The 16,487-nt window shown below is 42.8% G+C and overlaps 1 protein-coding gene across 1 annotated transcript in view; it reads right to left on the reverse strand.

Annotated features, from left to right (window-relative positions):
- The window catches only part of TAFA1 (TAFA chemokine like family member 1), a 210,547-nt gene that overhangs the window by 29,598 nt on the left and 164,462 nt on the right, over positions 1-16,487 (reverse strand). The window contains exon 3 of the mRNA XM_066558258.1: positions 12,482-12,622. Within this exon, the coding sequence (XP_066414355.1) occupies positions 12,482-12,622 (141 nt within the window). The remainder of the gene's footprint in view (positions 1-12,481; positions 12,623-16,487) is intronic.

Consider the following 16,487-nt stretch of genomic DNA (forward strand, 5'->3'; position numbering starts at 1 on the left):
CTAGTTGAGTGTGGTGATTACACTTTGGTTATTTTAGAACTATTTGGTGAAAAAAAAAAAGTGAAACAGGACAGTTTGCTCTCTAGCTACTGCAGTAACATTTCAGTCATGCACCACTGAGAGTTTATTAGCTGGGTTGAAACCCTCCAGTCTAAACCAGCAAACTTATTCCTGGAACACTGCTTCCTCACAGGTCACCATCTGTATGGATTAGACCTGAGACCTGGAGGTTGTTTATAGAAATGAATTTGTATGGCTGTTTCTATTAGTTTAACAGTAATCCAATAATAAATTATTCTAATCCTATTTTTCTTTTAAAATGCCAGACTATTTTTCTTTGCAAACATAGACAGGAAAGGAAAAAAACTGAAAAACCCAACTAATTAAAGAATGTTAAATCAGCAGGGCAAAGTCCCTTACAAGTCCCTTTAATATAAGTATTCACAGACAATTTTTTTTTTCTATACAGAATATACTTATTTTAACAGTTAGCCTGCAATAGTTTTGTCATTTCTGCCCCAGACTTCAACATTGAATCAGAGCAGCATTTTCACACCACCTCCACTGACCTTTATGGGGCTGGGCTTCCTTTCTCTCAGATGCCCAGAAAAAGCCAAGATCACTGCAGGTTTCTCCTGGGAGGAGGGAGGGAAGGGCAGCCTGGCAATTCCCCCTGGGCTGTGCTCAGCCAGAACTGACCCAGGTGCCAAACCAGCCCCAGGGGTGCCAAACCAGCCCCAGGAGTGCCAAACCAGCCCCAGGAATGCCAAACCAGCCCCAGGGGTGCCAAACCAGCCCCAGGAATGCCAAACCAGCCCCAGGGGTGCCAAACCAGCCCCAGGAGTGCCAAAATAGCCCCAGGAATGCCAAACCAGCCCCAGGGGTGCCAAACCAGCCCCAGGTACCAAACCAGCCCCAGGAATGCCAAACCAGCCCCAGGAGTGCCAAACCAGCCCCAGGAGTGCCAAACCAGCCCCAGGTGCCAAATCTGGGGGTACCAAACCAGCCCCAGGAATGCCAAACAAGCCCAGGGGTGCCAAACCAGCCCCAGGAGTGCCAAACCAGCCCCAGGTGCCAAATCTGGGGGTACCAAACCAGCCCCAGGAATGCCAAACCAGCCCAGGGGTGCCAAAGCAGCCCCAGGAATGCCAAACCAGCCCCAGGGGTGCCAAAGCAGCCCCAGGAATGCCAAAGCAGCCCCAGGAATGCCAAACCAGCCCAGGGGTGCCAAAGCAGCCCCAGGAATGCCAAATCAGCCCCAGGAATGCCAAATCAGCCCCAGGAATGCCAAACCAGCCCCAGGAGTGCCAAACCAGCCCCAGGGGTGCCAAACCAGCCCCAGGGGTGCCAAACCAGCCCCAGGGGTGCCAAAGCAGCCCCGGGAGCTGCTCCCATCAGAGCAGGGCTGGGCTCAGTCAGAGCAGAGCAGTGGGAAGCTGCCAACACTAACTTCCCAAAGGTTAACACTTACAACTACATTTTGGCTGATATTTCCAAAGCTGCCTAGAGGGAATGGATGCCCAGTGCCCATTAATTCTAATAGGAGCTGGGCAGGCACAGTCCTTGTGAGGGTAGGACTATTTCAGCCTATTACTGGTGGTGACATAAGGTTTGATATTGCAGGAGCCTGATTACCTGCTGGGAGCACTGAAGCTAATGCAGCTCCTATATTTTGGCTTGAAAATTGAATATGCAAAATGCATGAAGTGTGTGGCTGTGCTTACCATAAATAATGAGTTTAAAATGAGAGTGGTTCAGATGGAAAGGGTCTAACCCAAAGCTAGCTACAAATGAGTGCTCCTGATGAAATACACTGATAGGATTCAGGATTTCACTGAAGACCTGTGAATAAGAGTTGTCACATTCAGAGCTTAAGCTTCTAACCTGGTTTGTCAATTTATTCCTTCTATTAGGAAATTGTATCAGATTTCAAAAGGTGCCATGAAACAGTAAACCACAGACCTGGGTGATTTGCAATTAGGTTTGAATTTTAGGAATTTCAAAACCTCCCCCATTCATTCTATTTATCCAACCTAGCTACACAAAACCCATTCAGACCACGTCTATTGTAACCACAGATCATTTCTGATCACAGTTTCAATCAGGCCATGTGTTAATGAGCAGCCCAGCTGGGAAACCTGCAAACTCAAATGGATACATTTTGCTAGAATCCCCACTTGTGGACACCAGGGGTTATTCGTAGAGTGCAAGCCAGGTAGCAAAACCATAATTTACTTAATTTGTGCTTGCAAATGCCGTGGGGTCTTTTTTCTGCAATGATCACACAGAATATACAAGGGCTGTTTCAGAGGAGTAGTGCAATTCTGCAATGCTGCCTCATTATTGCTCATCCAGGGAAGTCCAGGATTGCCATCTCTGACAAACAGAATAGAATAAAAATATCTAAGTCAATATTTACAATGGAGAATTAATTAGTTCCACTGCTAAAGCTGATTTATCAGCAGGTTATTGCAAATAAATGAATAAAAAAGAGATACCAATGTTGGTCAACCAAACAATAAAAAATGATTGTATCAAATAAAGCCAAACTGTAACTAAAGACTTCAAGAGGGGTTTTGTTGGCCTCTAACATAAAAATGAATTTTATGAGTCTGCTGTACAGCATTTTGTCTTGGCTTTTATGTCTGTGATCCACCTATTGCTCACCAGTATGCTGCAGTGTTATTTGATCAAATAATACCAATTAGTTTGCATTTTGAGGGTGAGACAAAAGACACTGGAAGTCTTCAAAATCAGCTGTCATCCCTGGTGGGAAGCTGTTGCCAACCCCCTCTTAGAGCTGGTAGTACTCTTCTAATTTCCAAGCTACATTTAATGATGAGGAGTTTATATCAATTAAACCCCCACTGCTTTCTTAGTCCTTCTCTGCCCAAAGGATGCAGATTTTCTTCTCTGCTGCCCTGCTCCTGTGCTCTGTGGTGGAAAGCAGTGGTCACTGTGCTATTCCCCATCCTGCTCAGAGCAAGGGGTACCTGTGTCCTTGGATAACCAATGTATATATTACATTATATTTATATTATATATTGGATATGCAGGTGTTCACTGCACTAATGAACTTGGGGTTTTATATATAACAGGTGCTCTGGTTTTAAAAAGTGTCCATCCAATTGGCAATTTTCAAGAGGAGGAAAGGAAACTTCTAAAGGAAATAGAGTTCATTTGTTATTTGCATAACTATATTACACACAACTGTATTTGATGGTATTTCGTGGAGGGGTCTGGAGAAAAAGGAGAGGGCATTTTGTAATAAGAAAACCAATAGAGAGAGATGTTTTCTACTCTCATTTGAGTTAATGGGAGATTTGCCTTTGTCCTCAGTTAAGACAGTGTCATTTGCTTCTCCATTTCATTCCTGAGTGATGGCTTGTGCTGATGTTTCACCTTGCTGTTCCTGAGTTCTGGGCACATTTGGAAGACAAAAAAAAAAATGTACTGACCATGCACATGCATCTTGAAAACTCTGCTGTATGGTTGCTGCCTAGGAGCTGTAATCAAAAGGAAATGATTACACAAAGCCACATATTAAAAGCAATCCATCTGCCTGCAGAATAGTTTTTATGTACTAATAACATAGGGCAGAATGGTTAAATTGTGGAGCACAGCTCCACTCCTCACCACTGTCTTCTGCATGATGGTTTCAAGAGGGAGAGGCAGCACTTTTTAAGTAATATTGAAATTTGCCATCCTCCATCTTGCTGAACCATGAGCAGTTATTGTGACAAACTGAATGCTCTTTGAGAACAGCTCCCAAAGAGGAATAATGCTTTCTTTGGTACACAGGATTAGTAAACTGCTTTTTGACACCTGCATATGGAGACCTGTTCCAAACTCTGAAGGCTACTTACATGCTGAGTAGCACATTTCCTCAGCAAAAAGTCTAAGATTTGATAGAAATCCCTTGTTTGCAATGTCCTTACTTTATTCCTAAAAGACAATTCTGCAATATTAATACACAAAAATCTCACAAAACAAACTCCAGACTGACAAACTGCTGAGGGGCTTGGGACCTGCAGTGACCTGGTGGTATTCTGAGAGGAGGAACTGTCAATGTGTCTCTGATCAATTGTATGGATAATTGATCCTCTGAAATCAATGAAACACTTGTTGACTTGCCTGCTTCCAGCTGCAGTTGCCAGATTAATTCACATAGTTCAACACAACAGATAATCTCAGTGCTAAATTAGTGACTCCTATCTGAATTCTCTTCATCAGTAAAAGGAAAAATGATGTGTTTGCTTCCTTCAAAGATTTGGTCACTGCCTCTTTAAAATTCCAGTGTGTAATAGCTTCAGGTTCTTGTTTATTAATTTAAAGAGAGCTCACTGTGGAGGAGCATTCTTCATTCTTACTTAATCATCCACTTCTTTTGTGTTCAAACCCTAATCCCACAAACCACAATCAAGCCTTGTGAACCAGGTCCATGTTTATAGATGGAAGGTAGCTTTGAAAGAAAAGAAAAAAAGGCTTCCTGCTCTGCAATACTCCAATCAGGTATTTTCTCTAGTGTATCAGAGACACCTGTAGGCACACATTTGGTGTCACAGTGCACCAAATCCACAGCATCTGATGCAGAAAAGGTGTGTGGTGTGAGCTCATGCAGAATTAGCCACTTAATAACATGGTCTTCCCTGGCAGAGATAAAATATCATCAGAATTCCTGCCAGGATTTGGTGTCAGAGGATACAGCACAGATGCTAACCCGACCCTAATGTTTCCCTAAGCTCCCCTTGGCCATGGATTAGCTGGACACTGGTCCAACACATTCCCTGAGGACTGTGAGCAAGGATTAAGAGCCAGTCCTGCTCATTTTCCTAAACCCTCCAAACTGTGCCCTCATTTGGCACAAACCTCTCAGGCTTTCAGGAGCCAGTTTACACAGGCTGAAAATCTGGGTGTCAAATCACTTCCTGAGAGCATTCTGGATGCTGCCCTTGGGCTGTGCATGTGGATTTTGCCACACAAGGGGAAGATGAACCCAGGGCTTGTTTAAAGGCTGGGTGTAAAGGTTTAACTCTCCTGCTCCTAAGGTACCACACATCCTCCATCAGCTTCATCACCTCTCCACACAGGTGCAGTAAATGTAGCAAATCTTTCTGCTTCTGCCATGCAGGGCAGATACACATCAGGCTGCACCTTCCTGATGTCTGGAAAGCTCTCCCTCAGCACCGCTGGGTGAAGGGTTGTTGTGAGAAACCTTCCTTAGCACTGCTGCAGCTGCTTTTGCCCCTAGATCTGCCATCAGAGGGGGCTGAGCCTCCTGTTCTGGGCTCACCAAAGCAGTGAGACCCCTTGGCCTGGTTTTCTCTGTGCTCTCCAGGCAGCCTGACCAGCCCTGAACCTGAGCCCATGCTCCTGCCCGTGGCTTCACCCCTGCAAGGGAATTCTCTCCAGGCTCTCTTTTCCCTTCCAGCTCCTGCCCCTTTTCCCTGTGGTGCCTGGCATGGCTGGCTGCCCTCCCTGCCTCCAGCCCCTCTTCCCAGGCTCTTCCAGTGCTGTGATTAACACTTAATGCTGCCTATCAGAGGAGAGATCTCCTACTGTTTTTCCATTTAGCCTCTAGTGGGTTTATTGCAAGTATTTGAGCAAAAGGTTACTTTCCTCTGTACAGAGGTGAAGTAATTATATGTTCCTGTGTGTCTTCACAGTGCTCCAGAGCCATGCCATTCCCTAATTTCACCGTGGGGATGCTGTTTGTGCACCTTGGCTGGCTGTGAGGGCTCTGCTCCCTCTGAAATCTGCCAGCTGGAACCTGGGAAAGCGACCACCCCTCACACAGATGGAGACAGTGCTATGCCTTACAGCCTTTTTTTACCCCTCTTAAGTAGAAAAAAAATTTTTTTCCTGCTGAAATTGGGATTTAAGTGAGCTCTCTGTACTTCATCAGGGGTGGATTAGTCAGCTGTTCTCTGAGCTTGATATTAAAAAGGGTGGTTGCTTGGCTGTGCAGGAAACCACAATGTCACTGGAAAAATAAAGAAATATAAAATATAGGTGGGGAGACAGATGATAACTGCAATGAAGAGGTACTCACACAAACCCACAGTCAGAAGCTCTCATTAGCTGCACCATCCTCTCACCAGGAGGACAGGAGCATCCATTCCCCTCTCCCAGGGCCTGCTGCAGTGTGCATGCAGCAGGATCAGCCCAGCCCTGGCTGGGACATGGGGGAGCACCTACCTGGGAAGCCCTGACTGCACCTGGCTCAGGTGAGTGCAGATTTGCTCCTTGAACGTCCTGCCTGAGTGCACCTTGATCACAGAAAAACATCCCTGTGTGTCTGAGCAGCTCTGGGTGCTGGAAGGCACCACCCGTGGCAGGGTGGCTCTGCAGAACAGAAATACACACACACACACACACACATATATATATATATGTGCATAGATATGGATCCATATGCCCACACAGAGATTTGTTTGCACATCCACTTGCTCAGGGAGAAGCAGAGCCTCTCTGCTCTCCCCAGGCTGCTCACTGATGGGCTGGGTTCATGAGGCTGTGCCCTGACACAAAATCTCACCCAGCACTGGCAGGGTCAAGCACACACCTCCCCTCTGCTCCCTTCAGCCTCTGCCCTGCAAAGGGAAGGCAAATTGGTAATGAGAGCCTCTGTGCCTGGGTAAATGAATTAATTACTCTGCATGGCTGCTGCCAGCTTTGCTTTTGCTCCCTCTGAAGTCAGCACCTCTCAGGATCTGGCTGTGATTTCAGGGTGGCTGCAAGGGCGTTTCAAGAAGACATGATCTGGACAAAACAAAAGCCTAAAATATTTCAGTAAAGTTAGACTTCTCTGCCCTCCTCTTCTATTTTTTAATAGCACATGAGATACTCTGTGACTTTTTTTCCGAACTTGCTAAAAAGATGTCAGTGGAGAAGAGAGACATTTTTTTCCTCCTTACAAATGAAGTCATCTGAATTTCACCAAAATAAAAATAAATATGAGCTTACTGCTTGGTTCCAGTGGTGCTGCAGAAGGACAGGGCTATAGATTTTCCCAGGAGTGTGGAATAATTCACCAAGGCTGCTCATTATTCATATAGACAGTGAATTAATAATATGGGACCCTGAGATCTCTTCTTATCTAGGCCGAAGCACAGCTAGAGGGATGAGAAGCTGACTCCTTGGATTTCAAAAAGCATTTTTCCCCCTTTCTTCAAGAAATAAGAATTGATTGAAAGTATTTTCACAGAGTGGGAAAAAAAAAGGCTTTCTGGTGATACCACCTAAAGTACACATTAGATAAATAGAAAACTATTGGCTTTGTGACTGTGAACTGTTCTCACTTGATGTAAGTGCTGATAGATACAGGATTATCTCTAACAAAGCATTTACTAAGGACCTGACCCAAAGTCAATAGGAGTCTTTCATTTGACTCTACAAGGCTTGAATCCTGCTTTCACTGCAGGCAGAGCCAGGAAGTGTCTGTGCATCCCCTGCCCAACCCTCAGCTGGTGCAGTGCTGTGGGAGGATGCTGAGGCTGAGCACCAGCACGAGGGGCTGAGCTGCACCTCTGTCCTGAAGGAACACTCCTGAATTATGGATGCTTGCTCCATAATTGGTGTCTTATCCATAATGTAAAAATAAAAATAAATGAACTGATGTCAACAGGGTGGCTGCACTTACTGTCTGCCTAGGGAGAGACAGACCAGATGGGACCATTTTGTTTGTGGGTCCTGGGTGGGAGAAAGCAGGGCAAACACAGCAAATGGAATGTGTCCTGTGAATGCTGTCCTCTCTCTGCTCCAACTATTGCACATGGAAAAATAAGGATGAGCAGCACCAATTATCCAGCAGCTCGACTGGAGAGGTGTGAGGTGCTGGCCAAGAGAGGATTAAAAGTCAGGGAGTTTCCACTGGTCAGTAACCTCATGTTTGGCTTGGTAGTGCTGCCCTGAGGAAGTGTGATGTAAATTCTAGTGTGATGTCAAACTAGCCACATGGTGGCTAGTGATCCTCAAACTAATAGAAGTGATCCTCAAACTAACAGAAATCTGAAGCATGTACATGTGTGCTAATATTTCATACATTGTGGAATGAAACTTGAGGTGATCCAAAATCAATCTGTGAAAAATGAAAATACTGGCTTGATTTTATTTTATTTTTCTGTATCAGTGAATGACTTTTCTTTCCCTGATGCATGACTGGTATAAAACAGGACAAGAACAAACCATGGAGACTAAACCACTAATCCTGCTGCCTGAGGGTTAATGCCTCAATCCTGTGTTGCAGAAAAAGTGGAATGGAATCACCTCATGTGTCTGCAGAGGCCTTTCTTACAGGTACAATTTAGAAGAAGAGATACTGCAAAGAATTTTAGTAGCACCTTCCTTTTTGCTCATTGGTTTTCACCAGTGTTAAACCCACCTCATTTCCTAAAAGCACTGGCAATATGCACAACCTGCGTGAAAGTTCCTTTGTGGCTGATTTCAAAAGCCAGTGCAGGTGCTTTTCTGTTATTCCATACTCTGTGGTCCAACAAATTTCACAGATAATTATGCAAGAAATATGAGGTTGCCTGTGAAAGAGTTTAAAATAGCCTGGAAGAAGATTGAAGGGAAGGGAACAGAAAAATGAAGCATTAAAAATATGTGTGTCTGAGAGCACTGACTGTAACACAGTAAACTCCAGTATAGACAAACAAATTATATATTATTCACAAGCCTTGAAGAACACACAGACATAACCACCTACTGACTGTACAGGATGCTTCAATACCACTTGAAAGGATATGGTACAAAGCACAATATCCCCAGTATAAAAGTGACAGTATTAAAAAAATTATAAGTATCTTTTTTATATAGTAATGATATGACAAAGGAATAAAACCTCAGGCCACAGGAGAAATTGCACCAGTGACAGAGATTTCTGCTGAGGCACCTGAGGGCCTTCATGAGCCCACGGGAAATGCTGGGCATTGCTTTCCCCAGAAAAAGGGACTTGCCCTGGAGAGGTATTTGGGCAAATAAAGAAAATAATAATATCCATGGCAGAGAGCTGAGCAGCCTGATGCCCATGGTATATGCTCTGGCCAAGTGGCAGGCAAGATAAACTGTAGAGAGGGAAGGGAGCATTTCAAACCATCCTTCGAACAAAAAAGACCTTGAAGTAGTGAAGGGAATCATGAAAGTAAATGTGCAACAGAATAGGCAAAGAAACAGAAACTGGTGTCCGTGTTTCATGGCAAGGTTTGGCTTTTGTTTTGCTCCCACTGTTGCTACTGCATAATTCACTGGTGATGGAGGCAGCTTTTAGGACAGTGTCTACTGAATACAAAGAATCATTTATGACTTCTGAGGCTGCCATGGCCTGGCCTCACTACACTTTATTGAGATGAGACCCCAAAGAAAAAGTTTGCTGGACTTGGCAGGAAGTGATGCTTGGGAATGCACATCAACTTCATGCCCTTCACAGTACAAACAACCTCAGCCTGAGTTTTCTCCCATGCAGGAGCAGGACTGCAAGCCAAGCCCTGTGTACCGGGATGGTGTGCTTCCCATGATCAGATCTCACAGCAAAAGGGACAAAAGGACCATTCATCAGCCCTGACACTTCTGAAAAATGTTAAGATGGCTCCTACAAATAACTGTATTCTCTGAAAGAGAAAACAAAGCCAGCTCTCCACACAGCCCAGCTGTGTCCCAGAGCAATAGCTGGTAGGGGTGGAAGGCAATGCAATCTCTCCTCTGCATCATGGACTCAAACTGCCAAAGCAGCAGCCTTGAGGAGGTGTTTGCTGATGAAATTTAACTGGGAAGCACCAAAAGCTGGATCCCAATGCCATTAAATCACAGTTTGACAGGGCAATACTGAGGTTCAGCCTGCTTTATACACACTAGTACATAGCCATGGGGTGGAGATGGCTCAAGGTGGTGATCAACCAACAGCCAAACTGCTCACAGGGGTCTCCCAGTCTTTGGCACCTCTCAGAAGTGTCTTGGGGTGTGAGTGTATTGCTTGAAGTATTATATTGTGAGTATATTGCTGAACACCTGTGGATATTTAATTAGGACTCAAGCAAGATTTCTTTGTGACACATTATGGCTTGAAATTGTACATATTTACACACTGTAAATAAAACCTGGTGTGAGATTAACAGGCCTGAAACCTTTCAATATGGTAGACAAAGAAGGTAGAAAGTTCAAAAGGTGACCTTTTGAAATGTTCTCCTGCACAAAATAAACAGCAAAGCCCAAATCTTTGTGTGAGTTAAAGCACTGACGTCAGTGGGACTCCCATGGGGAGTCTTGGGCGTTTGTCTTTACAAGAACAGAACCACCAAATTGGAAAAAGTTTTGACTTAAACCAGGTCAGTATGTCAAAAGCCACAAAGCAAAGTCTGGGATAAAACAAAGGCCAAAGCAAATGTCCCTTGGATTAATTTTTACCAGCAGCATATTGGGCTTTTGAACTGTTCTCCAGCCATCTACAAAAGCAGCTATGGGCTGACTACAACCAAACTTGAAAGGGGAAGACATTCCTTTGTAGTTCACGTTTGCTGGCTTTGAAGTCACAGTGAGTCTTACCAGTGACTTCAATGGGACTTGCCTTACACTTTCATATTAGCCATTGTTTTATCCTAACTCCTTTCAAAATTCCAGACAATAACATTTCTCTTTATTGTAATCCTGACAGAGCAATTAGGCTCCAGTCCACACCTGCACCCGACTTTTTTCTTCACACAGCACTCTTTGAGCTTCTCTTCTCTGAACAGAGTTATGAGGGCTGAATTAATGGTGTCTCTCTGCTCTATCTGCTGCCTCTGTATTTCATGACCTGATGAAGAACATGAAATTCTTCAAGGCTTGTACAGCCTGATCTTTGGTTACAACCAGCTGTAGTTTTCACCTAGGCTTTATGAGTGTGCTTAGCAGAAAAAGAAAAGCTTCTTTTTATCAGGGTAATTAGGCAATAACAGAATGACAGGTTGTGGACTAAAGCATAATCATTCACAGGTGCATTCATAGCATGGTTTTAATCATGAGTTCAGAAGCTGAACTGCATTCCCAGTGTAACAAGCTATGAAAACTTGTTATGAAATACTATGAAACACTACTTCATAATTTAAAAATTTGAATGTGTTTTTTAAATAATAAAACATTTCCTTTTGTATCTTTAATATATAAACCAGATATCCATATGCCAGAAATATCTGCTGAGAAGACATGAGATTCTCATTCCTCTAAGGGAGCCCCTATTCTCTCACCTTCTTGGTATCAAATCTGCAAGAATGATCTTTGTCTGCACAATATTCCATTCCACAACACCCACCAATATTCCTGTCTAATTACAACTCCTGTCTGAGGTATACTGGACCACTCCCTGCTCCATTCTAATGCCTTGGCAGCCTGGGATTGAGGAAAGATACCCAGAAGAAAACATTTTTCCCAATATTTTCTTGCAGAGCTCCCCACTCTCGCCTGGGGTGAAGCTGAGTGCCAAACACAGACCCAAAGAGGAAACTCTGGGTGCTACCAAAACTGGCAGAGACACCAGTACCCATGGGATTTCAACACAGAAAGAGTGAGGAGAGCCCAGCACAGAGCCTACAGCGCTGCACAAAACCAACCTGTGGCTCTCTGAAGCACCTGTGGGCTGGTACAAACAACACAACATTCACCCAACAGAACAGCGAGGGATTTTTACAAGACACTCCATTCCACAAAGCTGCTGCACTGAGGGATTCTGCAGCACAGAACAGATTTTTTGGGAAGAGTAACTAATGGGATTAGTACGACTTACCCCCCATCTTCTTATGAGATTTATATTTTGCTGAGCACTTCCCAGCTGTGGCTCTCCCCCTGATTGCTGTGTGGTTTCACCTTGCAGTGCTGGCAGGGGAGCCCCAGAGAGGAAAACACCCTGTGGAGCTAAACCTCATATGAAACCCAGACACAAATAAAATGGTGCTTTTCCTTCAGAAAAAACCCCAAAACCAAACCAAATCGCCATGACAAGCAACAGCAGCAGTGATTTTAAAAGACAAAGATTTTTCTCCTGCTTTCTGTAATGTTCATTTCAGGGCTAGAATATGAGATTCATTTATTTATGTTATTTTGCCACTGACTTTCCAAATGACTAATTAAATCAAAATGAATAGCAGTTGTCCTTTGAAATATTTATGAATCAAAACTAATGTGGCACCGAAGGGGCCCCGTGAAGTGACTCAAGGGATAATTTTATCCAGGTATTTATCAATAATAAATCTCTTATACTCATCAAAGCATCCATACTGGGCAATATTCTTCCAGTTTTCAGTTAAACCTTAACATGATCCATGTGCACAGAGCTATGCACTGAAGTAGCAAGAAAGTGATCTAAATATATACTTATGCTTATAGATTTTTATATTTCATTAAATAAAGAACACAACAGAATTTCTATGCACAATCTATGGATTTACAGCTTTCTACCTCTAATGGATGGTACACAAACAGAAACATATACACAGGAGGAGCTACTTGCCATCAACACAGGAAGGTCTGTTTCTTGTAGTCCCAGCCACTTTCCCAGGTAGACAGGAGCATTTTACTGTTTGTGATCTTTCCTCAATTCGATTCTTATTACAGCATCTGTGTGCTGCTATAACTTCACACGTTCCTCCTTCTGGCAAAAAAAAAAAAAAAAAAAAAAAAGAAGAAAAAAAAAAAAAAAGAAAAGAGAATATTGACACTCTGATTAGGAAGAGCAGCAGTGGCTAATCAAAGCACCCAGGCGTGCTCCTGTCTGCCTCTGCCCAGCTTCTCTACAGGTGGGATTACAGTTTTATTTCCTTCTTTTTGTGTGCTCCCAAATAAGCCAGGTACTGCTACACTACATTTTTTAATAGAAAACATAGATAAGTTCCCTTGCCTTTCTTATATTAGAAGTCTCTGTGACATCCACATAATTTCTGGCCTAAAAATAATGATGTCAATGTCTAGGCCTGAAGAAATGTGGGTAAAATACTACAGAAAATGTGCAACCAATGTTGGCTGGTTTTATGCTTGCAACATTGGAAACCTTTTTCCCAAATATTTTCTCATACAAGGACAGAGACTAAGGGAATCCATCTAGAAATAAGATATTTCTTCAAATATTTGATTCTGTGCTAGTTCTCAGCCCTTAGGGAATGACAGTCTCCCCAGATTACAGGGCGGCCCAACAGCACTTCCCTTTGCTCTCCCACTCACTAGATTGGCAGATTTAAGGCAGGAAACATTTCCACTGTGTGTGAGATCATCAGGTTTAATTTGTCTCCTCCCTAATTGTTCTTTCTGAGCATTTGCAGTAGTTTTATTAGAAGGAGAGCACAGGGGGGTGATCGACAGATCCATGGTGGCTTTGGGCTTATGAGTGCTTGGTGTTTGTGCCATATGCTGAGCACAGAAATGAAGTGTCAGGTGGGCCATTCCCCTTCACCTCTGCTCTGCAAGGAGACAAACACCACGGTGGGCTAATGCCCTGCCCAGGTAATTTCTCCATTCCTCAGTTCAGATTGCATTTAGCTCACAATCACTCAGTGTTTAATGGTGTCAGGCTGCTCCCCACAGATATCTGGCTGCTTTCTGAAATTACAGCACAAATTTGGCAGGGTTTGTTTCAACTTAGCATAAAACCTCATGTGCTGCCCACTAAAGGGCAGGATGTGCAAGATTTTCTAGAAAAGCATTATTTCTTCATGCCATTAAGTACATGCTGCTTTTACTGCAGCATAAACCACATTAATCCTATCTTTGGATTTCACTCTTTTTTAAAGAATATTGAGAGCTTTTGGCACTGTGTGCTGTAGGAGAATAAGAAGTGTGGAGATGCTGATCCACATCTGGCTGTGAACAAAGGGTTTTGGTAGAGGTCTGGCAGTTCAGTGGCATTTCCCTACCAGGAGTTCTGGTACCTGGGTTTTCTACAAATATGGCATTTTTAGTGAAGCACTGGGCAGGTAGGCAGGGTGGATTCTGCCTTGCCTGATGTTGGTCATATGGGGGAGTTTGCAAGCATGAGATTAATTCTGTAGTGAACATTGAAGTCATCTGGAGAGACATGCTGCTGCACCTCTCAGTTATTAGGTGTGTTTGGGCTGCTGACACAAGCTATCTGAAAGCCAAAAGGTGTCAAAAAAGAGAGATCCCAACAATTCAGAGAGCCATCCTCTGATAAATGGGCTTTGGAGTGTATCTGAGGAGTAAGAGGAATTGTGATAATCAACTCAGCCCCAAATGCTTGCATTTTCTATGAAGTAATCCTTCACACAAACTCCCTGTTCCCCTATCCAAATTGTATTGAAAGCAATGAAAAGATTCTCATTGGTTTAATCCTTCTTATGGTCATGCCCTAGGAGAAGAGAGATTTGTGATTTTATTGATTGCAACTTCAACAATAAAGATAATGTACACAGTAATAAGCATTTCTAATTTTAGACTACATAGACTGTGTGGTAAATATTTGTGAATAAACTAAATCTTTAATTTTCTCTATAAATTTGCTGTATGAGTATGAAGAACCACATGACCTAGTCATGCTTATTTGGTTATCTATTCAAAATAATGGGTTGTGGTGGAAGAGCTTTATAACACCTTTAATTGTTATGTGGAAGCTCAAGTTGCTGGAGCAGTAATGAATTTAGCTCAAAGTGTGTAGTTGTTTAGGAGGGGCAAAAAATAATGACACTATAAAAGCAATGATAAACCATTTTTTAACTGCTAAAATTTTAAATACATTAATTGGAAATTTTATCTACATAGTCCATAAAAGTATGCAAATATTAATAATTATAATAATAGAAAGACCCCTTCCAGTGCTGACAGAGAAGAAAAAATCCACCTCACATGGAGAAAATTCTGGAGGTTATACAGCCTGTTTTCCTGAAAAATCTGTTAAGTGGGATCAGATATTTGCATTACAGCATGTTTAGCCTATGGATGCCTACTGGGTAGCATTGCATGCAATGTGCTTTCTTGTATGGATTTTACCAACCATGCCTGTACATGTGAGACTTTTAAAAAGCTAGATACAAAATGGGAATAGAGACAGATATAAATGGACACAGTGAGAATAGGGAAAAAAACCTAATTGAAAAAGCATACTCCTTACTACATCATTCACAGAAACACATATACCACAAATATATTGAGGGTGGGAGGTTCTATTTAAATCTACTTCAGCTGCATAAATGAGGAAATTAATTGAGTGGGGAGAGGAACGCAAATCCACCTTCAGTTTCCACTGAAAATCACTCAGTGTTATGTGAAATACCTTTGCGTTCTGTGATTTGTATTTTTTATTTCCAATTTTCTTCTTTTGGGGGAGGGGGCTGGAGTGCATCAAGAAATACTCTAATTCAGTATCTGATGAATTTCCTGAGCCATTTTTTTTTCTTAATGGTTCACCTGGATTATGGGAAGATCTGGCAAGATATTACATGGCTGGGAGTTCTGAAAAAAAAATGGGAATTATTGACCTGCTAGGCTGTGAGTGCAGCAAAAGTTTGAATCCTTGTCATAAACCCACAAGTGTCTCTGTTTTTTGAAGTTTATGGTCTATTGAGCTACAGTAGCTTCTGGCTTTGATTTCACAATAGCCTCATCCAACCCATTCAAGTCAATAGAGGATTTGCCATTGAATTTAAAAGGAGAGGAAAGTGGCCTAAAAATCCTCAAAGTAAATGTCTTCTGAATGTTATGTTGACAGTTACATTTCATGAAGTGGCTGTTTTATCCATCTGGCATTTTTTAAAAAATAATTTCTTTCTGCCCCAAGAAAAGCAGAAGATTAAAAAAGGAATTGGAACTCGCGGATCAGGAAGAGCATTGATCTTCCTTCAAGAAGCTTCAGAGGTGAATGAAAATGTCCTGTCATGACTTACACCTTCTTCACACCAAACATCAGCAGGAATTGATGGTGAGAATCAGCTGATCCTTTCTGAGCACTCAGTTCACAGGAGGCCTCAGCTCTGCATGGAGGAAATGTGACCAAAGCCAGAGGGACAGAACTGCCTGCCAGGGAGGATCCTGGAATGTTGAGGATGGCAACTCTCTGTGTCACTGCAACTCTGCTCACATTCCCCAGCCTTCCAGAAACCCTTGTTCTGCACAGACTTCAAACAGGAAACTGTAGAAATAATAGATCATTCTTGCTGTAAAACAGAGGCAGCTGTTTTTTACCCCTGCAAATGGTTTCATTCTAATTGGAAGACACTAACTCCTGAAATAATGTTCATTTTTGTCTCTGTTACAAAGCCACCTTGAGTTTACACACCACAGAGTGAAATATTTTATCAAGAGTATGAGTCTGCTGTGGGAGGCTGTGATTTAAAATGTCTAATCACCTATAAGGTCTGAGTGCATGCCTGGCAGAAGCCAAAAAGCCATCTTCTAGTCATCTCTGTTTTTTATACCTCTAGCTAGGAGGTAATAATAAAAGCATATTTTGCACTTCAAAATTATAACTTGCCTCTGCATTCCAGCCAAGCCTGAACTTATCAGTAAACAAA

The sequence above is a fragment of the Molothrus aeneus genome, chromosome 12, assembly GCF_037042795.1.
Source record: "Molothrus aeneus isolate 106 chromosome 12, BPBGC_Maene_1.0, whole genome shotgun sequence".
In the NCBI taxonomy this organism is placed as follows: Eukaryota; Metazoa; Chordata; class Aves; order Passeriformes; family Icteridae; genus Molothrus; species Molothrus aeneus.